At 44.0% G+C, this 24,025-nt stretch overlaps 1 protein-coding gene across 1 annotated transcript in view; it reads right to left on the bottom strand.

The window, feature by feature from the left end:
* The window catches only part of TNFSF13B (TNF superfamily member 13b), a 442,987-nt gene that overhangs the window by 26,057 nt on the left and 392,905 nt on the right, over positions 1-24,025 (bottom strand). The window contains exons 4-5 of the mRNA XM_069636568.1: positions 9,666-9,778; positions 9,423-9,573 (exon numbers count right to left, since the gene is read on the bottom strand). Coding sequence (XP_069492669.1) covers positions 9,423-9,573; positions 9,666-9,778 — 264 coding nt within the window. The remainder of the gene's footprint in view (positions 1-9,422; positions 9,574-9,665; positions 9,779-24,025) is intronic.

Here is a 24,025-nt window from a genome sequence, read left to right on the forward strand (position 1 = left end):
ATGGCAATTCCTCTCTGAACAAGAAGCAACCCCATACACGTGTTTCAGCCTTGTTGGGCCTCATCAGTGAGGTGAAGCTGCGCCTCTCTGAGCACAGTGAGCAGGGAGTCAACGTCTGGTTGCCCCCAGGTAACTCAGGGTGACCAACCCCAAGTTCCTTGCAAATATTTCAAAAAAGGTAGCAGGCGCTCCTCTCCAGAAAGAACATGGCATGATAACCTGAACATGGCATGATAACCTGTTCTGAGATGAGAGTTTGCAGCACACGCTTTTTGCTCACTGTACCTTTCACAGATGGGAAATATCCATTTGCATATCAGTCTTTGTCCCGCCCACATGGGGAGTCCAGCACCGAAATGCTATTGCAATTCCTCTCTGAACAAGAGTACCAACAGCAACCCCATACACGTGTTTCAGCCTGCTACCTTATTTTAAATATCTTTATGAAGATATGGAGCCAAAATGAGGGTGAAGGGGTGTAGTTTGGACAACAAAGACAGAGTTTGTTGAAGGGGCAGAATCTGGTGAAGGTGCAGAGTCTGGCAGAGGTGGAATAAAGTCTGGGGGTGCATGTTCTTATTTGGGTTTAGGGCTACAGAAAGCCAAAATATGCCACATCTGTCCACACCTCAGGCTCTTTTTCTTACCATGTTACACTTTTCGGGTGTCTCTTAGCCTAACATTCTCTAGGACTTTCTTTTTCCCTTTCAGACTTGACAGCAACCACAATCTTGACCTTCATTGCTCATGTTAGGAAGGACGAAACTTGCCCTTGGGAGGCTTCGGAAGGGCCACCCTAGTCGATGAACACAGGTGTCGACACTCAGTCGAGACAAACTCTCACAGGTAATGTTGGCAGAGCAATAAAGCACACTTCAAGAGTGGTGTGTTAGTACAGTTGACAGCAGTGTTAAGCAGTAAGAAGCACTCACACATATGTGGGCCAGAGTTGTTGCAGCACTCATGCAGCATGCATACAAATGAGGAGGCCCACACAGCGTTACCGGTCTCAAGCTCATTTATTTTCTAACTGCTGTTCCCCTTCTCCCATCTCGTCACTTCCCCTCTCTCAAGTCCCGCCCCAACCCTGCCTTCCACATAATGATGTGGAAGGAACATGAACCAAGCTAATCAATATAACAACCTGGCAAGCAGCAGAAGCAGTTAGACAGTTCGGTAATGATACAGGACATATTTGAAGAAAAATATTCCTTATTTGGCCTTAAAAACATATGCAAAATGCAAGTATACAACACTCTACAAAAAACTTGCATGTGCACACACGCATATACATATTATAGCAATATTAATGTGAAGTTAGTGCAGACGATGAGTGCACTGGACTGGAACTACACAACACTATCCTACAACACAGTTAAAAGCAATTCAATTGAGTGATGCTCAGCTGTAACAGTAACACGAGAAGAGAAACACAGCAAAACACAATATATCACACTCTGCCTTAAACGTATCCAACAGGCACCTCATTTATGCAGTCCTTCCTTTAGAGGTACGTAAACTATTCAATGTTGAAGCAATGTTCAGGCAATCACCTAATTGAGCAGGTGGCAGGGCCATTTCAAATTCTCCTGCACTTGTGCTTCCAAAGCCAAAAGGAAAATAATATAAAATGTCTTTTAAAAGTACAGGTAAGTAAATGCAGCGGTACACTCCCTATCCCACCACTGTAGGGATTTTTCAGGTGGACCCATGGCTACAACCCCACCAATCACAACCACGGAGAGGTAATGCTGGGTGGATGTTGTGCTCACTCAATCACTATGGGGGAGAGGACCTCCAAACAAGCTAAGTACATCCAGTCCCCTTACTCTAAATATGTAGTTGACCACCCATAGAGTACACAGAATCACTGGAGACAGTTACTTCAGGCATTCGTTTTGGTGATGGGGGTCATGGGACATTGGCACAGTGGAGAAAGATGGTGTCAGGACTGGGATTGGGTCCAACCAGCAGTGGTTCTGATCTCTGGTTCTGAGACTGCTTCCACAGACTTGCAGCTGGATCAGCCAGACAACTCTGAACAGTAGCCTCAGTGACTCAGTGACTCTCATGAGGAGGGTGAACCCAGAAGGTGGACTCCGCAAACCAAGAATAGTAGTGAAGAAACTGCAGTGAGTTGTCAGCAGGCTCGACTTGTGGCAGTGGCAAGACACAGGTTGCTAGAAGGTCATTCTTTGCAGTGGAGAGCAGAAGCAGCAATGTTCCAAGCTCCAACTGTGGACATCGACCTTACCAGCAGAAAGGCTTTAGCAGTGGACGGTCATCCCAAAAGGTAGTGCAGGGACACTTCCCAGGGCCGGGGATGGCAGGCTTCTGAAGCAGGACGTAAGACCTTTTGTTTCCACCGGTCCAGGGCAGAAGGTCTTCTCTGGTTGCAGGAAGAGCAGCAGAGCTCCAAAGGGAATTGGCTGAGCAATGTTAGCTGTCCATAGCCAAAGTCATCTGGCTGTTCAGTGAAGCCTTCTCTTCTCCAGACTGTTGGTGCTAGCGGACGGCCACCAGAATGATGGGAAAGCTTCTCTTCTTATTCAAAATCCAGGCTGAGGTTTATCCCAGCCCACCATTGGCAAGGATCTGCTCCATTCAAACAGGTAAGTGCTGTCCAATCATGGGCATCCATAAACCCAACATCAGCCTAGCAACAGACACTTCCTCGCAGGGATGTGTATTGGGATCAGTCAGTCCCAAATCCAGCCCTTATTTATTTTATTTATTTATTTCAGCGCACAAAGCACTGGTATATTGGAGAAGTGCATAACTACACATGAAGTTACAGACGTTCAGTGGTATGTACACATGCTGGTAAAGCCTCGCCTCATAGTACAGGAGGCTACATCAGGCTGCAAATGGGACACATAGGTAAGATAACAAAGATTGGCAAAGCATCACCTCATGGAGTGAGGGGAAGCATCAATCAAGCTGGCACACACTGAGGACACAGCAGGTGAGTAACTAGTAAGCAGTGGGCAACAAGGGAAGGTCTTGCACATAAGAAGGGGTGTACCGCAAGACAGTTAAGGGAGCATACTGGACAGACAGCTACAAGACCCGGGATGTAGTCGACAGCAATGTGGCAGGCGGTCAGGGGCAGGAAGACATTTTCAGAATAATGTTGAACTGGATGGACCCCAGCCAGCCCATGTAACTGGGGTCCATCCTGTTTTGGGGGTTTCCAAACAGCCCTTTAAGATGAGCAGCAGCACCCTCGAGATAGATGGTGATGCAGATTCGTACTCTTGCATCAAATAATAATGACAACTCAATAGTTTGGCAAAGGGAGTCCGTTTAATAACAAGTACAGAAAATGGGGAGTTGAATGAACATCAGCAACCGCTCGATCTTCCTTCTCGCTTAAACTCCACTTAATTTCAGACAAAACACAACCTTTATACCAAATAATTGTCATCAGTGACGTGTAATCTTAAAAACCTAACATGCAACTTTATTGCTTATAGGAAGGTAACTTTAACATAGGTACTATATCTGTATATAGTAACAGGGAGAGGGGATTGGATAATAATGTCAGGCGGGGCAACTAAGCCCTTCCTTCACTAAAAGCATGACGTTTCATTGGCTCTACTCTCTATAGGACCCTAGATTACATGGTCCACTATGATCGGGTTGGCATCGATCCCACACATACTTTTCCACTTGTGCTTAGCAGCATGCAGAATAATTAGCCAGGTGCAGGGAGTAAGTCTGCACCCCAGCTCCCCTCCAATTTATGTTACAACCATTCATCACCTTGGTGGCCATGTATCAATTGCTGCTTTGTAGTTTGGCCTTGAGCCTGCTTCTTGGTCTGAGAAAGTTCAGCCGTATGGGTACGGCAAGGCTCCATGCATAGGTGTGAAAGTCTCATCCCTTTCAGCCTGCCTTGCAACGTGACTAGGACACCATGAAATCAGCCTATTCTTCATGCAATTTCGTGTATTTCATTTACTTCTGCCAGTCTTCTACCATCTGTGGCTTATCTCGACCTTGCTGAACAGGAGACTCTTGTTTTTTTTCTCTTTAATTGTCGGCATTGCGAGCCTATTCCAGCCTAATACGACCTTGGCTTCTTTGCATGGTTACCTTCAGCTGAGTTTCTCTATGTCTCTAATTTTTGATTTGTTTGCTGCGGCCCTCTCCTCTTGAGACCTTTAGTAACCTCTATTCAATTCTGCTCATGTGCGTAGTGGATTTTCACTCATCTATAAAAGCGCTTTTGAGGTAGATATGTGTATAGTTAGCTCTTGCCGCAATTTATTTTACTATTAAGCAGGAGCAAGCTTCATGATTTCTCTCCTTCTTGGGTTTCTTGCGTATTTACACGTTTAAACTGGCTTAATGTCTTCATTGTGCATATGGCATAGGTTTCTTCATCTTGAAATCAACTGTTTCACCTTACGCCCAAGATGTCACTTATCCATGACATTTTGTATCTTTATCAGCATTTTTAGGTCATTGTATCTTCTATATGTGTGTTAGTCCGATCTCTCATGACGTCACCATTCGTCTTCTTTTAGTATCTTCTTGGCTTCTTCGGGTATTCCATTCTGACAAACATCCTTTTGTTGTGTCTGTAGATATGGATTTCTCAGTGGGCACCTTACTGTCCAGGTTTTCTTAGGTGTCGGTACTTCAATAGGTGCTGTTACTCTGATAGGCACTGGGCAGCTCTCTGCTGGTTTATTTATTCTCCATACGTCACATATCTTGGCGTGAACATTCCTGGCACTTCGAAGGGGGTGGCTGGGGTGCGGATGATGTCTGGCACTTCCTCTTCAATGTCAAGGCATGTGCTGTGCGCGTCTATGTAATAATATCAGGCAGACCAAACTGCACTGTAACAGTGAATGTGAGTGGCATGGGGAGCAGACGAAGAGTGGAAAGAGCCATCAGGGAGTGGGTATGGTCTTCCTTACCTCGTGAAAACAAAGAGAATATCAAAGTGTTGCATTAGGAGGACGAGTGCAGCGAGGGCATGCGTTTTGCAGCATCGTAGTGTAAAGCCGAATCACCTGAAGTCCCGGACAGGCCCAGACAGGTGAAGAACCTGGTCCTTGGCTGCGGTCCTTAGCTGTGAGCCGGCTTCACCATGCCGGCTCACTGGAAGTGGATGTAGTCATTTAATATCCCGGCCAATCCGCATTTAGCAGAGGTGGGATTGTGAAACGAACAAGCAGGAACAAGGTGGACCTGAGGCAGCCATGATGGAAAGGAGCAGCACCCCATAGGGCACAAAGGAAGCCCCACAAGGCTTACCTAAAATAGGTTGCTGAAGTGGTGCATAACGCTGGAGGATGTACTCACTATGGCCTTAGATGATACAACAGGCAATGGAAGAACTTGATCCTTGGCTGCGGTCCTTAGCTATGAGCCGGCTTCACCATACCCAGCTCACTGGAGGAGAATATAGTCATCTTATATCCCAGCCAATCCGCATTTAGCAGAGGTGGGATTGTGAAACGAACAACCAGGAACAAACAGGTGGGCCTGAGGCGGACATGATGGAAAAGAGCAGCACTCCATAGAGCACAAAGGAAGCCCCACAAGACTTACCTAAAATAGGTTGGTGAAGTGGTTCATAACGCCGGAGGATGCACTCGCTGTGGCCGTAGATAATACAACAGGCCCAGCCAGGGGATGAACCTGGTCCTTGGCTGCGGTCCTTACCAATTGAGCCACTAAAAGGCAGTGGCACGAGAACTCAATCAGTATCCCGGAAGGTGCATACACTTATGTTATGTTTGCTGACCAGAAAGAGCAAGAAGATAACCAATAGACAGGCCTTAAACGACATGGCATGGCATTTTGAGTACCTGATGTCAAAAAAACAGAGGCTTGGGTCGATCTTTTCCTGTCCTTACAGCTCAAGAAAGGAACACCGTGCCTCTATTTCTCCATTTGAAGAATTGTTACCTGACATTTAGGAAGCACCTAAAAAACGCATTTATTTGGCTGACTTTACCAACATGCTTATCTGACTGACCTGTATCAGGATTTGTTATGTAATGTCTCGTTTTCCTCCCATGTCCTGGTGTATTTGTAGCGCTCTGATGCTTGCGAGCGTTGGCGCTTTATAAATAAATAAATAAGTAAATAAATTATGCAGCGAAAAACACGAGCACAAGGAAGTGCACCGAAAAAAGATGAAAAACACGGTTCACTGCCACAAGCCTATACTAGGCACATCAAAAAGGCACAAAGTGTGTTGCAAACAAAAGTTGAAAAAGGGCGGAGTGTGATACATTTGAAAAAAAACCAGCAATCTTGATTGAGGGAATCAACCCCTCTCCACTGGTAGCTTTATAGGCTCACTAGTGCCCCCAAAATAAACGACCTGAGCAGTTAGGTAAAATGTAAAAGGATTTTCGGACCTCAAATGTCAGGCAAAAGATCAAGACAAAGACAAAGATGCTGGGAGTTCCATTGAAAAACATGGTGAATATGGTGTGAAAATGCAAAACGAAAGATCTTCCTTACAGCTCACATCTAGCCTTTACTTTTGCTCTCTTTTTCTCTCTCTCACTCCCTCTTTCACTATTTGATAATAACAATAATAATAGCAATAGTTGCATGTTTGCATATAGTGATTGTGTTTTCAGCGTTGCAGAAACCTTTTTGACTTTTTCTCTCCATTCCTCTCTCATATTTACCCCTCTAACTGCTTTCCACAGTGGCTGATGGTTTATCTACTGCCCATCCCCCATCTGCGGCTCTCTGCTACTATTTCTGACGTCTCTCGTTCACACTTTTGTTCTCTTCGTATCTAATCGTTTCTATATTTCTTTTATTTCTTTCATGCTATATTTCTCCTTTAGTTGTTTTCCCTGTATTACTTGTATTATATGTTTTGCATGTTCTATCTTTCTGGCCCTCTTCAACACTCTGTCTTGGTCTCTCTCTCTCGCTCGCCCTCTCTATTCCTCACTCTACATCTTTATATCTCATCTCTCACTCTCCTTTGATCTCTTCAAATTTCCCTCTGGCATGTTATTCCTCTCCTTTTATCGTCCGAATCCCCATCAGCGACCCCTTCACATATATATTCACTCCTCCTCTCAGTCACTTTTCCTTCTCTCTCTGTTGCTCTTATCTCTCTTGCTGGGTGCACGCGCGCGCGCGCGCGGCCACACACACGTACACACACCTTTCATTACTCTTGCTCGTTTAATCACAGTCTCTGCTATAGAATTTCTCACTATCCACCCGTATGTGTTTTTCACTCTTTCATGCTCTAGGTCCCTTTTTTCATCTAAGCCTGACACAAAGGCCCACAGTAACAACAACCGCAAAAATCACCATTTACATAGGAAATGCATTAGACAAGGGTATTCTCTGATTGCCAAGACTATTTATTCAGACTCTTCCAGGTGCTGAATGCAATGCCTTAAACTGTGCTGTATTTATGGATCGCCTACAAGGGGGTTAAATAAAGGATCACAGCAATTCATATTGCATGGACATTTTGTTCTCCAGATGGTACTTTGTAGCTGGGTCGAAGCGCAATGTTTCTTTCTATTGCTCTCCTTGATACTGTGCATGAGCAACAGGGTTTGCAGTGATGGGAGAAATAATGGAACTTGCCCCCAAAGTGGGTCGTTTCCTGTGACAAAGACTGTGTCAAAAGCATGGTTACTGGTGTAGTGGGGTCCCCTGAAATCCGTGCCGTGCAGGGGCCCCTGCCATACCTTGTCCTGGCGGGACCAGTCGGGGGAAGGGGCACGACAAGCTTCTGCAAGAAATTATTTCTTTCTAAAGTCTGAGCATTTCTTTCTGATTTTGGAGTGCATGCACTCCAAATTCCGAAAGAAATGTTCTGATTGTGCTGCTGTTTGGAGGTGCTATGGCTAAGGCTACACTGCATTTGGTGCATTTGGTGCATTTTGGTGCTGCCAATCTACCTATTTCTTACTGTCACATGGCAATTTATTCTGGGCATCTATGATAAGTTAGAGGCACACTGTGGTGAAACAAAAACTCCTCTGATTCAATGTGCAGAACCCACCCTGACGTGACACCCCTCTCCTCCTCATCCTTACCCCTCAGCCAGTTATGAACATTCATATAGCATCTTGGTGAGTACTGCTACTCTCCTTCAGTGTGGATATGTTCTGACATTCAAAACTGGCAACAAAGAAGGCAAACTTGTTTAATCAACGTATCTACATAACATTCCCAAGTGCATGCATGTACAATCTTGATTGGCATAAGAATGTTTACGTTTTCCGTTTGACAAGTCTTAAGTTATTATCTTAGAGGTAAAGCAGACTGAGCCCATACATCACATTTTGTTCACAGTCATTTTACAAGAATTATAACTCACATCCTTTGCACAGTGTTTAAGTTGTGAATATGGTCAGATTCATTCTTATATGGAGAAGGAGTGTGTTGTCAACTTTACATCTCTGATGTTCATAGTGTATAATTCTCCAAATTTGCTATATTATATTTTTTCAGCATAAGCGAGCAAAATTAGTTTTTGCAGGAGATTGGGACTCTACACATACCTTTTCAGGTCCAATCAAAATATAGGCTCTTGGTACAAAGCTACCAAATATAGGGCCTCATTACGAGTCCAGCGGCAACCAGCCGGTTTTTCCGGCTCGGTTATCGCCGGACTCGTTTTACCATTCCGCCTCCGTGACTCCCGGAATTACCAGGGCATTACAGCCCTGGTGTCCCGGGAATTCCGGAGGCGGAATTAGGTAAATCCCCATTCCCATTGAGTCCCATAGGACTCAATGGGAATGGGGAAGTGGAAACACCGGCACCATCTTGTGACGGTGCCGGTGTTTCCACTTCCGCCTGCAGGTGGGCGGTGTTAAACCCGCCGGGTCAGACCTGGCGGGAACGCCACCCCACCTGCAGGACTCTGGATCAGGCGGTCCGGAAATAACAGTGGTGGCGGGTTTACCACCACTGTTATTTCCGGACCGCCCGACCCGTAATGAGGCCCAAAGTCACTGTAATTTAAAAAGGCTGATTTAAAAAATAATAATGCAGTATAATCTTTCATAGCTGGTATTTAACTCTATTATCCACTGCCCCAATCACCAGAAATAGAACAGTTCCTGTATTAAATAATGTTGGGTAACAAAGATCCAATGCCAGATAATACAGTTTTGGCAGGATTCTGGCAAATGTAGCAAAACGTCCTGGAAGCTTTGTTATCTGTCCTACTTACAGCTAACCAGCTCTTCGCCACGCAGATAACTGACACTCTGTTATCTGACAAAGTTGCTTATGCAACATCTTTGAAGTCCCAATGAGGGCTGGTAAACCTTTTGCTGGAGGTTGTATAAAACCGCTATCTTACAAATGTTGATTTTGGTGAGAAATTGTCAAATGATTTCCACATCGAACTTCAAACATGTAAAAAGGCAACATTTTTAGAACAAACATATATTTACCAGCTGTATAACAGGAATTGTTTGGCTGGTACTTGGGCATGTTTTGAACACAGCGAAATAACGTCACCAAACCGGGATCATCACCAACTACGTGAGATTTTCGCCTCTGTATTAGATGTCCCATAGCAAATTGTGTGTCCTGATACCAAACCTGGATGGCAAGAAATACAACACCGTTACATATTACCTACAAATTAGTTTACAAACATTGTTTACTCTCATTTGAAAACATATTAGTCTTACCTGGCCATAGATGAAGAAGTAACCGGTTTCTTTCACCAATATATTATTTTGACGTTCTTCCAGTGCTGCCCCTCTTTTAAAACTAAGGATCCAAGGAATAGTATTCGACGTTCCTAAAGAAGAACATATGCATGGCATGAAGAAATCTCCGATAGTTATATGTCATTATGGCGACTCTTCATCTTTGACAAGTACGTTAAAAAAGATTACTTTTTTGACAGTTGTTTGAAAATGGATATCCTCCCTTGTATCATGCTGACATCAACCCATTTACTGCACCACCTGCTCCCACTTTTCTTTGTTGTCTTTGTATTCTCATGCTTTGTTTTTTCCTTGCACTGTATCCCTTCCCAATCCCCAATCCTTGCCCCTGCTGCCCAAACTTTCTTTTTTTCCTTCTCCATTTCTTCCAACAAAAGCTCTTCACCTAACCTCCAACCCCTAACGTTTTATTAATATACTTGTTCTTTTTTCCCTTATAATATTGATAACAATTTTCTGTATACTATGTACTTTTTCCCAGAAAGTTGGAATTTGTCAATTTTCTGCAATCACTGAAGCAGAAAACTACCTCAAAGGTAAAGCAGAGTCACAATGGGAAGATAACAAGTCTAAGTGAAAACCTCCTTGGGATAAAGGGCACTATAGGAAACCAATCAATTATTAGAGAAGGAATTACAATGAAGGCAGATGTTTATGCTAAACTGGGAGATTTCTGAGAACTCTGCAAAGCCATCTCTGGGATAAATACTCTTTAATGTGAGCCTTCCGATTTCTGTACATTGTAGCCATAGTTTTCCTTTCTCTTAAGCATTTTTCCAGCAGTGGTTTACAGGACTCTAACATGGCACTGTTAGTCACACTCTGATTGGATAAATACTCCTGTCACTATATTCCCCAAAACACCTAGTTCCTCCTCCCCATTCGGCATGATACCTGAATTTGTACAGAGTATTTTCACTCTGCAGCTGATTTCAAATGCACAGAACAAGGCACTTTATTATAAAAACACACAGTTTCACTAATGCCTTGAAAGCCATATTTTTAGCTGTGCCCAAGAGGAATCATAGAAATGCATTTGATCATCTTGCATATGCCGGCCACAAACCATTTTAGAGACAAGTGTGTCAGTCTGAAATCTGTTAGTGTATGCACCCCACCAGGAAGCGTCAATACTAGTGTAATAAAAATGCAAGTTCAGCACAGTAAAAAGGTATGAACTTATAAACTGCGAGAGTAGCACTGTAAAAGGGGAGGGGGCTCCTTTTGATTGCTATGCAGTAAAGCCCAAAATAGAACTAATTTACATTCAAAAGAACTACAGGGGCACAGGTAAGTATAATTAAACTTAATTGTAGGCTTAAATGCAGTAAATAAGCCTTAAAGGATGCTTTTGCAGAGAACGTGTGTTAGCTTTTTATTAATTGTGAAGGAGCCGCAGTGGATGGTATCACATTACAGATCCCGTGATCCCTGGCTGGTACTGTAAGAAGGAAACAATAGCTGTTATTTTTTGAGGTCATAGATTAGAGCACTTGCGTCCCGCCAACAAACAATGAGTGCATAACCATGTCATAATTCAAAATGATTTGCAAAATACGATTTTCTAATGGTGCCGAAAGAACCACAGTGGTTTCAGATTGCCTCTTAGTACATTTTGCTGGGAAGAAGGTCGTGAAGTTCTTGATGTGCAACATTTGTATAGCAGTATGTCCATGGTTCAAGGCTCTGGGAGTGCCATGATAACCAGCATTTCTAATAGAAATGTAAATGAGGTGACCGGGACAGAAGAATAAAGTTCTGCGGGTCATCTCAAATGTTTCAATTACGTGTTATGATAATGTGGGAAGTTGGGGATGGATTGTGATGTCACATATTATAATTTAGGGTGGTGTGGGAAGGTTTGGGGATGCAATTACAGAACAAAATGTATGTTTTTCTATAAGGGTTAAATGCGTGAATGCCAATCAGTTTTGTGTGGGGAGATTTTTTCATGTTGCTTAATAATGCTAATTATCTTGAGTTGTATACACATTTTAGATTCTGGGGCATTCCTTTAACAGTGTCTTTTCACGCAGTTCTGTTCCATGATCTGTGTGAACATATCTGTCCCAGCTGTGTCTGGGCCCTGAATTAACCTGTATTACTTCTTGCCTGGCGTACACTCCTTTTCAACTACTTTTGCAATTTTTTATTGGCAAGTTCCGAGGTGACGCTCAACGCCTTTTGGGAGGCCCCAGCAAGATGTCTCAGCCTTCTGACCAGGCGTGGGGATTCCAGGCATGCTCCCGGAGGATTGCGCAACAGCATCTGCTGGCCAGTATTGAGAGCTCAAGTAACAACGAGGTCTGCGGATGCCTTCAGTCCGAAAGGGTACAGGCCTTTAAAGGGAGACTCTGAGGTTGAGAGAAGTGAAGAATCTCCTAAAAGGATACATGAGGTTACCCATGCACAAAAGAGCAAGGGGAGGGAGGGATTATTTTATGGTGTATAGCAACAAACTCAGAAGTGGTGGAGGGCGATTGACCATAGTAGTCCTAGATTTTAGGACTTTGTTAGAGAAGAATGGCGCGTAGTGCAGGCAATTGGTACAGTTGTGCCATTTTATTTTACAGGGAGGAGTTTGTAGGGAGATATATGCGCATGCGTTTTGTGAGTAGCAGCGGTTTTGTTTTAGTGTTGTCGAAAGTTGTTTTAGTATTTGTTTAATGTGGATATGGAAAATGGGCTTTGGAGTAGAAAAACAAGAATAGTGATAGCCAAAACACAACAATTTGGTAATAAACACAGAGCTCACACACAGATGCCCCTTTTGAAGAAAGCGAGGGGTGAGGTTCACTACATTCCATGGCAGACAATGGACAGGCATAATTTGGTTTACAGTTAACCTTTATTAATGGCAGGGGCGAACCAATGGATTTATGTTTTTCAGAAAAAGACAGCAGGAATTCCATTGGCCATAGGAGATAGAAAGAGATGATTGGCAATAATGGTTGGGGAAGAGTAACAAAATACTGCAGCAGTCTGGATATGCCAGGGTAAAATTAAGCTCTAACATAAATGATGGAGCACCCCTTCATAACTATCGAGCACGTGTTTGAAAGGCTCTGAGGGAGGTGTATCCAGATACATCAGACATGGGTTCAATATTGACTCGAACAATGAAGCTTGATGAGGATCCCATAGAATATATATGATCCAGACAAGAAATGTGTACAAAAGAAAACAAATTGTCATGGGGCGACAAAATACCTTTGTTTTATCACATTTTAGCTAGGCGGCTCCCCCACAGATGTGCAGACTTCTCTAGAGAATATAGTGGGAATTGAGGCAAAAGGGTGGCTGGAGATACAGGCAATAATTGTACACTATTGCAAAAGAAAACAGGAAAAGGATAAGGAGACAGCTGACAATTCAACAAGAGCAGAAAGTATATTAGTTCAAAAGAATTGGCTAAAATCAACATGGAGGGAGCAGTGCTCACAGGGCCGGTTTTCGTTCCACAGGCTCAGCAAGGGGAGCTCCTAGTGGCAACGATAATGCAGCCATGAGGGTACACTCAAGCACCATCCAATCAGCAGTGGGGGACAGTACAGATGCAGCAACAACCTGCATTTATAAACATGCAGCACCAGGCAGGGGCTTTGCAGGCTGGTGGAATGAACAGGTTCATGCAGCAGTATTAGACAGGGAGAGGATATTACACACGAGGAAGGGCAACAGGGTAACGGGGCATGGAGCCATGGCTTGGGGTACAGTGTTTTGCAAGTGGAATATGTGGTCACTTTGCACGGATATGCCCACTAATAGCACAAGCAGGGCAACAACAGCATCCATTTATACAGACACTGCAACTAATGTAGGTGTTACTGCAGCAGCAAGTACAGATATAGCCCACATAAACACAAGGTATATCTACCCAGGGACAAATGCAAGTACAAGGTACAGTAAGCGTACTCCAGGCACCAGTGCAGACACAAATACAAAAAGGGGTAATGATACTGGTACCGAATACCGTGCCCCAATACATAGGATTGACAGTGGCAGGCGGTAACCCATTTACCTCATCCGAAAAAAACATTTTCCCAATAGGGTGCCCACGGGGAGTGCCAGTGTGTCCTGTTAAAGCAGTAACTGAGGACCCTGAGGAGGAACCTGAGGTAGCAGTTCAGATAGGACCAAGGGGATTTTCCTTTCTTATAGATACTGGAACCACCAGATTATGCATAAAGGAAGATGGAGTTCCATTATCTAACAAACGTTTGGACACACAAGGCTTTTCAGAGACAATTTTGAAAGTTCCTCTGACAAAAGATTTACCCTTGACAATAGGGACACAGAATATTGTAGCACGGTTACTGTATTCAAAAGATACTCCCATCAACATTCTGAGAAGGAATTTACTGAACAAATTGAACACCACAACTTCCTTTTCAGAAAAAGGGATGGTATGTATGACACCCAGAATGTATCCAGCTAGGGTGGCAGTACTGATTCAGGGCATAGTATGCATACAGCACAAAGAGTATACACAAACAAGGAGGTGTTTATTTATGGGGTAAATGTTTTGTTAGCATGGTTGCCAAGAATTGAAGGAAAGGTGTTTTGGTTGTCCAACACATTTCTTTTCAGGCCATGGTGTCCCTCCTCTGTTAGTTCAGGTACGCACCCACTGCTGTACCTAGGGGAAGTTGTGGTATTGAAGGACATGATTATATTGGTTGCTACTGATGAAAAAAACATGGAATGGCATTCAATATCATGTATTGATCCCACAATGACATTGGCAGGAGTAAGTGACACAGAGTTGTTTGCAAGAAAAGACAATGAAGAAGGAGAGGTAGCGTTTGAGTTGAGCATGCCTTGCCCAGTACATATAAAAGAAAGGGCAGTTCCACAGATGACTCAGACAACAAACAGAAAAGGCACAATATTTCCAGGAAGATTTGGAAAAGGTGCGAAAAAGCTTATGGACAACAGGACCCCATGATGTGGGAATAAAAAAGGGGCCGGGGCAGTACACAACAAATTAAAAGAAGGAGCACTGGTGCCACGAGTGAAGCAGTACCCACTTTCTGGAGAAGCAAATGATGGCATCTATGAGATACTGCATGCCCTATAGCAGCAATGTATAATACAGATGAGCTCATCACCTTGCAACACTGCTATCTATACGATCAAGAAAGCATAAGGAGGGGCGCGGCATTTTATACAGCATTTACACCCTCTTAACAATATTATTGAAGCAGAATATCCATTGGTCCCAAACCCTGCAACAATTTTTGCAGCATTCTCACGGAGGCACACTATTTCACAGTTGTAGATTTAAAGAACACATTTAAAAATGTTCTCCATTCCACTACATCCAGACTCAAGGTATCTCACTGCGTTTACATATCGCGGGACCAGATTCAAACACACTAGAATGCCTCAGCAGTACTGTGAAGGGCCTAGCATCTTTAACAGAGGAATACAAATGGATCTGATTAATTTACAGGTTGCAAGCACAGTGATACAGTACGTTGATGACTTATTGGTGTGTAGCTCAACAGAAGAGGAGTGTAGAAAGGACACAGTGACACTACTGACTTTGCTAGCATACACAGGATATGAAATGGACAAAGAGAAATTGCAATACTTTCAAAAAGAAGTGGTGTTATTGGGTCAGATTGTGTCAGCACACAGGAGAAAAATAACACCAGAAAGAGTAGAGGCCATAAACACTCCACAACCAAAAACAGTGAAAGAGATGCAGCAGTTTTTGTGTCTATGCATCTACTACAGAGCATAGGTTTTTGATTACTCCAGCAATACCAGGGCATTGTTGGAAGCACTAAAAGAAGCCCAGAAACACAAAATAAACATAAAATGGAAAGTTGAAATGAGCAAGAACTTTGATGAACTAAAACATGAGTTAGCACATGCACCGGTATTGGCTACACCCAATTACAAAGCAAAGCTTCACTTGTTTTCCCATTCAGATGAAAAAGTAATGACAGTAGTGTTGACACAGAAGAAGGGACAGGGACACAAGTCTCTAGTTTATTAAGGTGGATGCCTAGATGCAGTGACGCAGGGACATTTCCCCTGTGAGCAGGCACTCACTGCTGCTACATTCTGTTAGGGTAATTTCCTGGGGGCCGGCAGAGCCGTCCGCGGACCTCCGGGGTTAGGGAGGGCCCAACTCCTCCTGCATCCCAACAGAGTATGAGACACACACAAGAGCAAGAAGTTACTGCTGTTTATTATAAAACAACATGCAGGGACGGGCTCACTGGTCATAGGCATCCGAGAGACCTCGCGTCCCTGTTGGGCTTGAAGGCCCTTTTTCTAGCTGTATGACGCGGTTACGTGCGTCACTTGGGAGAACTAGCCCCCAAACCTAATGCCGCCTCGGATTGGCTCCCCGAGTGGTGGGGTCAGTATAGACACATATAGGAAAGGTAGTTAGTGGTGGAGAAAGGGTCAGGTGGTACACTTGGGCCGTCCCTAATAATCGCTACAAGTGAATTGTTACAAGGGGATGATTAGTGATTGGCTAAACTATAATGGCGTCAGTGGTGTGCCCCTCATCTTCTGATTGGTTCACTCGCGAGCCCCCAAGCCTGGGACCATTGTTGCTCCCAGCTCACGGTGTACCTGGTGCTGGCAACAAAGTATGACTATGTGTCAGTGGCACACAATGGACAGGTCTGATTATTGGCTGGTGTGCATGTCTTTCCCATCGCTGTCGGTGTCCAATTTGTCACTTCTTTGACTCAACGCTGACAACTCAGAGATCTTCAGGGTATGAGACAATCTTGACAAACCCAGCAATAGAAGTGGTGAGATGCAGGACAATAAATCCAGCAGAGTCCGTTGCAGAAATAATAGAGATGGGAGATTATGTATATGCCTGAATAGCATGCATAGACAGGAGCAAGGGTAACCCCCTGTTTAAGGAAGTAGTGATCAAAGGGGGGCATGATTTTCATTGACGGATGCTCCCGCATTGATCAGAACACAGGACAGGTGCATTCAGGTTCTGCAGTGGTAGGACACAGACATGGAGTACAAAAAGGGGAGGAGTTGATAGTGTACTCACAGGCACGACTATCAGACCACTACTCTGCACAGGAAGCGAAGCTGGTGGCCTTGATTGAGGCACTAAACATTCCAGAGGGTGGTCAGGCAGTGAACATTTTCTATGATTCTCTGATTCACTTCCACGGTGCACTCAGGGCTAGTAACAATGGTCAGCATTTTTCTAACGATTTAATGAAGGAAATATCAACACCCCTGGGGATAAAGCATACATGCACGGTTTACCATCCATAAGCCAATGGTTTGGTAGAAACGATGAATGAACTGCTTAAAATGAGATTGGCAAAGCTTATGCAAATGCTTGGAAAATCATGGGTGCACTGCTTGCCTCTTGCTTTATTTGCACTGTGAAATACACCTGGAGGAGACCATCACTTGACTCCTTGTGAGATTGTTACAGGGCAGATAATTCATGCATCTATTCTGCCATCATATACAATCTCTGATGTGCACTCTTCTTCTTGCATTATGGGGCGGGGGAATGTGATACGTATCTCAAAGAACTTACCAAATCTCTTTGATACATATCCTTGCAGACGAGGCCAAAAAATCAAACCGGACAGTCAGGTGTTCAAAGAGGACAATTTCTGCAAGCAGCACTTTTTTACCCAGAGGAGAAGGTCTTCATCGGGAATCACATTGGTAAATGGAAGGAGGAGCTCTTCACGTGCCCACATGCAGTGATCTCTTCGACACCCACAACAGTCAAACTAGAAGGGCGGTGAGGATGGGTCCACATCACAGACATGCACAAAGACAAGAGCTCCATTAAGCTTTTTCTCTGCTTTAAGACTATGCAAAAACCAGCAAAAGAAAGTCATGAAAATGGTTTAAAAAAAAGTTTTAATGAAGAAGAAAAAGAAATGTTACGTTTTTTGGAGTGTGATGATGTTAATATGTTTTAGCATAGGAATAAAACTTTTGTTATATTTGAATGACAATACAAATAGGGGAAAAGGAGTTCAATGAATGAGGAGGGTTTTCATCATGGCACTCAAGGAGTGTCAGATACATTGGTATGACAAAATGGTACATGTGGGGGAGAGAAAGGGTAAATGGCTCATGCTATGTCTTTTCTCTCATCCGACATAAGATAGGAGCACCCAAGCTTTTTCTACCATAAACTGTATCTTATGAGAAAGCAGGATGCCTAATGCACCTGTCACTCTCTCTGCATAACTAGAAGTTTATTTCAGGGAAAAAAGGTAATGGTAATGGTTCAGTGGGTGGATGAAGAGGAAAGAGTTTATAAAGATAATTGTGTGAAATTTAACAATTAACAAGAGTGACAGGTATTGAAGAAACACAGCATAAAGTAGCAGAATATGTGACAGAAGGTCTTTAAAAAGGTAAACTAGAAATCTGAGACCACAAGAGATTATGGTGGACAAAAGAGGAAGATCAGAGCATACCCCGATGTCATACAAGGCCATTGATGAGGGTAGAAGGAGCAGTGTGGTATGGGAACAAATGGGAGGGGGAAATAATGCAATGTCGTGCTGAGGGACTGGTGGCTTTTGAACAAAACGTGGCTGCCAAGGTGAATGACAGTTGCAGAGCAATTTGGGGAAAATATGTACATGCATTAACTTGTTTGACTGAAAGGCATCAATCAGTTGACATCAAGACCTTTACATGATTACCTTTGTATTGCAGGTCGAGTGTGTCTATTTATCTGGCCACTAACTCTGTCCCTAAATCTAAAACTTTTATACAACTCAAGATAATAAGCATTATTAACATTATTAACTTTGCAACATGAAATAATTTCCCCACACAAAACTGATTGGTGTTCGCGCATTGAACTCTTATAGAAAAAACATATATTTTGTTTTGTAATTGGGTCCTCAAATATTCCCACAACACCTTCCCACTTCCCTCGTCATAATAACATTTCATTGAAACATTTGAGATCACCAGCAGAACTTTATTCATCTGTCCTGATCACTCATTTATGTTCTCATGAGAAACACTTTCTACCATGGCACTGCCAGAGCCTTGAACCATGGACATACTGCTCTACAAATGTTGCACATCAAGAAATGCTCGACCTTCTTCACAGGCAAACAGATCTAAGGTGCAATTTGAAGCTGCTGTGGTTCTTTTGGCACAATTACAAAATCTTATTTTGCAAATCATTTTGAATTATAACATGGTTATTCACTGATTGTTTGTTGGCGGGACACAAGGGCTCTAATCTATGACCTTGAAAAATAACAACCATTGTTTGCTTCTTACAGTTCCAGCCTGGGATTGCTGGATCTTTAATGTGTTACCATCCGCTGCGGATTCTTCGCAATTAATAAAAAGCTAACACACATTTTCTGCAAAAGCATGCTTTGAGGCATATTTACAGCATTTCAGCCAACCACTAAGTTTGATTATACTTACCTCTGCCCCTGTAGTTCTCTTATATGTAAATTAATTTTATTTTGGACTTTACTGCATAACGATCAAAAGGAATCCCCCTCCCCTTTTACAGTGCTGGTCTTGCAGTTGATAAGTGTGTACCTTTTTACCGCGCTGAACTTGCAATTTTATTTCATTATTCCCCCTTTTATTGATCAATCAATAACTCTTTTTGTACCTCCCGTTCCCTTTCTGGTACTTTATCTTTGTGAACCCACATTTTTCCAACATTGTCATGTCTCCCGCAATCTCCTCCCAACCATCCAGACTTTCCGTCACCCATTTACACCGTGTTCCATTTTTTAAACATGAAATCCAAAATTGCTGATAGTTTTCTTAATCTGCTAGCTATTTAAAGACCCACCCATCGAGATCCTCTTCCTCATTTTCCCCTATTACTTTATTACTACCCTTCTTTTCAGCAGCTTTTTTATCAACACTTAAAGGTAACATCAACTGTCCTTTTTGCCTGTTAGAGTATACTGGTCCTAATGATGCAGAAGGTGACAAGAATGAGCACCAACGCAGGGACAGTCACTCAGAACAATCTGGAAATCGAGGTGGGTAGCCATGTGAAAATGCTGTCCAACCAGTTATTTGATTCTACTCCATCAACTTCACTTGTCATTTTTTGACAGAATGTCTGTATTTCTCTTAAGGCTGCTTTCAATGTTCCTTTTGAAGCCTCTCCATCGGGTATGATTGTGCAACAGCTGCTCTGAAACTTCGCACACACTCTGTCACGCTCACCTGATTCCCACGGGGGCGCTGGCCTGGTTTCGAGTGCTGATGCCTCTTCAATGGTGAAGCGCAGGGCTCTGAAGATGGATAGGACGGGCCCCTCTACTCTGGCTAATCTGGCTCGCAGGAATATCCTCCTGTACGTGAATAGGGAGTATTACAATCTGGCGGAATAATGCTCGAGCCTCCCACTTCCTTCCAACCCTCCTCGATACCCTTCCACAATCCCCCGTGAAGTCTCACCTTAAGGTCTGAAAGGACAAGCTCTCCATCCTGCTTCTGACGCAGGGGCGCGTTGAACCCAGTTACTTCACTGGATTGTGGTTGGATGGGAGTTCAGGTAAGCTTGATTATACTGGTAAGGCGCTGTAAAAGTTCTGTTGCAAGTTCAAAAGTTCAAGCTTTAAATAATAATGTTCATTGTCTTTTTCAGGTGATGAAAGAAGATTCCTTTGGAGACTTCTTGCAACAAAGCGCTAATGTTGATGTCTTTTCCCCATAGGGGCCGGTGTTCGGAATGCCGGAGATATGGCGCCGACTCGAAGTGAAAAGTGCAGTTCCAGTAAAGATCTGGTAATGTTTTTGCATTCGCTCATCTAATGTCTTTGTCTTTTTTCCCCATAGGGGCCGGGGTCCGGAAAATGCCTGGAAGCAGCAAGACCCGAAATGAAATGGGAATGACCCAACAGGTAAGTCTTAGAAGGAAACTAAGCTTTTCCTGTTCCCTTCCTTCTCTCACCTTGTGTTCTTGTCTTTTTCTCTCTAGGCTCTGGGAAGTGGCTGCGAATCCGGATGATCGCTGCTGAAGATGGAGGCGCCCAAGAAAGGTGAGTGAAATGCAGCGCTGCAGCGATCGGAGCGAAATGCTTTTAAAAATTATGTCTTCCTTTTCAGGATCGTCGGTGAGATGTCTCAGTGATGCAGGTTTAGCAGGTAAGGCCTTCTTCCTCTCCAATTCTCTTCTTATCACCCTTTGCAGGTGTCCCAGGATGCTGACAGGCGTGGCTGAAGTCCAGAAGCAGGAGCTGACACGGTGAGCGTCCAGCTGCTAGGTGCAGAACAACGCGAAGCACGTGTGGCTGTTCGGGTGGGGTTTAAATAGCTTTGGAAGAAGTTCCAGGTATGTATCCTTCCACTGATCAGGTATGTATCCTTCCCCGACCACACCCGGGTGGAAAGTAGTCCCACAGGTAAAGTAGTCCCATTCAGGCCTCAAGAGGGCCTGGATGTAGCAGCATGGTCTGCATCAGGTAAGTGCATATAAAAACACTTGAACACATGTCCAGCTTTATGAGCCTGGCGCCTAAGGCGCCAGGACTGGGGTCCAACATGAGCCTGGCGCCTAAGGCGCCAGGACTGCGTCCAAAGGGCCCCAGCTTGGGCCCGCTGGAACTTCCCTGAGGAGAATGATGCCTGCCTCTGGGGTTGCTAGGTTGGACCTGGCTCCTTGGAGGTAGGCATCATGACAGTACCCCCCTCAAGGCCCCTCCCAAGGTTGTTCCCTCCGGGGGTTTTGGCTTGTTCGGAAATCTCCGGTGGAACCTTTGTATTAATTGAGGTGCGTGAACATGGTTACTAGGCTCCCACGATCTCTCCTGAGGTCCATATCCCTTCCAGTCAAAAAGATAGAAGAGTTTCGACTTTAACACCTTGGAGTCTAAAATGTCTTTAACTTCGAATTCTAATTACCCTTCAATGTGAACTGGGTCTGGAGGCTTGGACAGTCGGGTTCCTGGTTGTACTGGCTTCAAAAGTGACGCATGAAAAACTGGATGAATACGCATGTTGGACGGTAAATCTAGTTTAAAGGCCACTGGGTTGATTATAGCTTTGATGGGATAAGGTCCTATGAATCTGGGATTGAAGGTTCGCGGGCCCTTGAGGGGTAAATGTTTAGTTGCTAGCCATACCTGGTCTCCTACTTGGTGAGGAGGAGTTTTACTTCGGTGCAAATCAGCGTTTTCTTTATACTTTTTCTTGGCTTGCTGTAAATGAGTTGCAGCTTCTTTGAAGGCTCGGGTTATTGTGGGATGCAGATGATTTACTGCGGGCATTTCCAGGGTCAGAGGTGGATCTAGGTCAGATTTCCGAGGATGGTGACCATACAAAGTATAAAAAGGAGTTTGTCCGGTTCCAGAATGCACTGAATTGTTGTATGCATATTCTGCGATCCAAAGGATGTCTTTCCAATTCAACTCGGATTGGTGTAACATGCACCGAAGATATTGCTCGAGAGTCTGATTGGTTCTCTCGGTTTGTCCGTCGGTCTGGGGGTGGTGGCTGGTGGATAACCACACATCTATTTGTGCTAGTTGACAACACTTCTTCCAAAAATGGGAGATGAATTGACTTCCACGATCCGAGACTAATATGGAAGGGAAACCTTGTATGCGAACTATATTCTCCAGAAATTCCTTGGCCAAGGTGGAAGCTGAAGGCAACCCTTTTAAAGGGATAAAGTGGGCCATTTTTGGAGAATAGATCCACAATTACAAGGATAGTGTTGTAACCACCACAAGGAGGCAGGTCAGTTATAAAGTCCATTGACAAGGTGTGCCATGGTGCCGGTGGAATATCCAAGGGTTGAAGTAGGCCGGCTGGCCTTTTCTTTTGACCCTTGTTTTGGGCGCAAATTCCGCAAGAGAACACAAAAGACTTTATGTCTTTTCTCCAAGAAGGCCACCAGAAGTGGCGTTTGATTTTTTCCTCCGTTTTAGCGATACCAGGGTGTCCTTCCATTAATGATTCATGATGATGGGCAATAACAAGTTCCTGAAATTCTTTACTTGGCAGAAACAACCGCTCCTGGAAGTAGGGTAAATCATCCTTAACGGTGTAATGAGGACCCTTTTGACTCCATTTCAGTAAGGCTGAAGAGTCTAGAAGTTGTTTTACTTGCGTTTGGATATCCTCAATAGTTTGCAATGCAGTTAAGCCTAAGATTCTTTGTTCAGGTATGATTGGCACAGGTTCTAAACTCGAATTGGGTTCTTCCATGTCAATCCGGGATAAGGCGTCTGCTTTACCATTCTTGCAGCCAGGGCGATAGGTAATTACAAAATCAAATTCCGCAAAGAATAGAGCCCATCGGAGTTGTCGTGAAGATTGAGCTCTGACCGTCTTTAAATACTGCAAATTTCTGTGGTCCGTAATTACGGTGATGGTGTGTCTTGCCCCGAGAAGGTAGTGATGCCAAGCCTTGAAAGCAGATTTAATAGCCAGTAACTCTTTGTCGGTAATTGCATAGTTGATTTCAGGAGGAGAGAATTTTCTGGACCAAAAGGCCACAGGGTGTAGTTGGTTAGTTTCTGGGTCTCTTTGCGACAGGACATCTCCCATGGCCGAACTGGATGCATCGGTTTCCACAATGTAAGGGAGATCTGGGTGTGGGTGCCTCAATACAGGTGCAGAGGTGAATTTGGTTTTCAGGTCCCGAAAGGCTTGTTCGGCCTCAAGAGTCCATTCGAAGCGTTTATTTTTCTTTAGGAGAGCTGTGATGGGTTGGACTGTTCGGGAAAATTCCGGGATGAATCTTCGATAGAAATTGGCAAAGCCAAGCATGCTCTGAACTCCCTTCACCGAGCTAGGAGATGGCCATTTGAGGATGGCGTCCACCTTTCGCGAGTCCATTCGGACTCCTTGAGGTGTCAGGATGAATCCGAGAAACTCAACTTCTGTGGTATGAAAAACACATTTTTCGAGCTTGGCAAATAGTTTGTGCTGGCGCAATTTCTCAAGAACTGCCCTAACATGTTTTCTGTGATCGGCTTCTGAAGAAGAGTACACCAGGATGTCGTCAATATAAACAATGACACAGACATCAATACCTTCCCGAAAAACATCATTCATAAAGTACTAAAAGGCGGCAGGTGCATTGCACAAACCGAAGGGCCCAAATTTGGTGCGGAATGCAGTCTTCCATTCGTCGCCTTCTTTTATACGCACCAGGTGATAAGCTCCTCGGAGATCTAACTTGGTGTACACACTAGCGTCTTTCACCTGGTCGATAAGCTCAGGGATCAGGGGCAGAGGATAATGATTCTTAATCGTTATTTGGTTTAGGGCGCGATAGTCTATACATGTTCTAAGGTCGCCCCCTTTTTCGGCACGAAGAACAAAGCTGAAGA

The sequence above is a fragment of the Ambystoma mexicanum genome, chromosome 7p (genome assembly GCF_040938575.1).
Source record: "Ambystoma mexicanum isolate Mex_15411 chromosome 7p, UKY_AmexF1_1, whole genome shotgun sequence".
Classification (NCBI taxonomy): Eukaryota; Metazoa; Chordata; class Amphibia; order Caudata; family Ambystomatidae; genus Ambystoma; species Ambystoma mexicanum.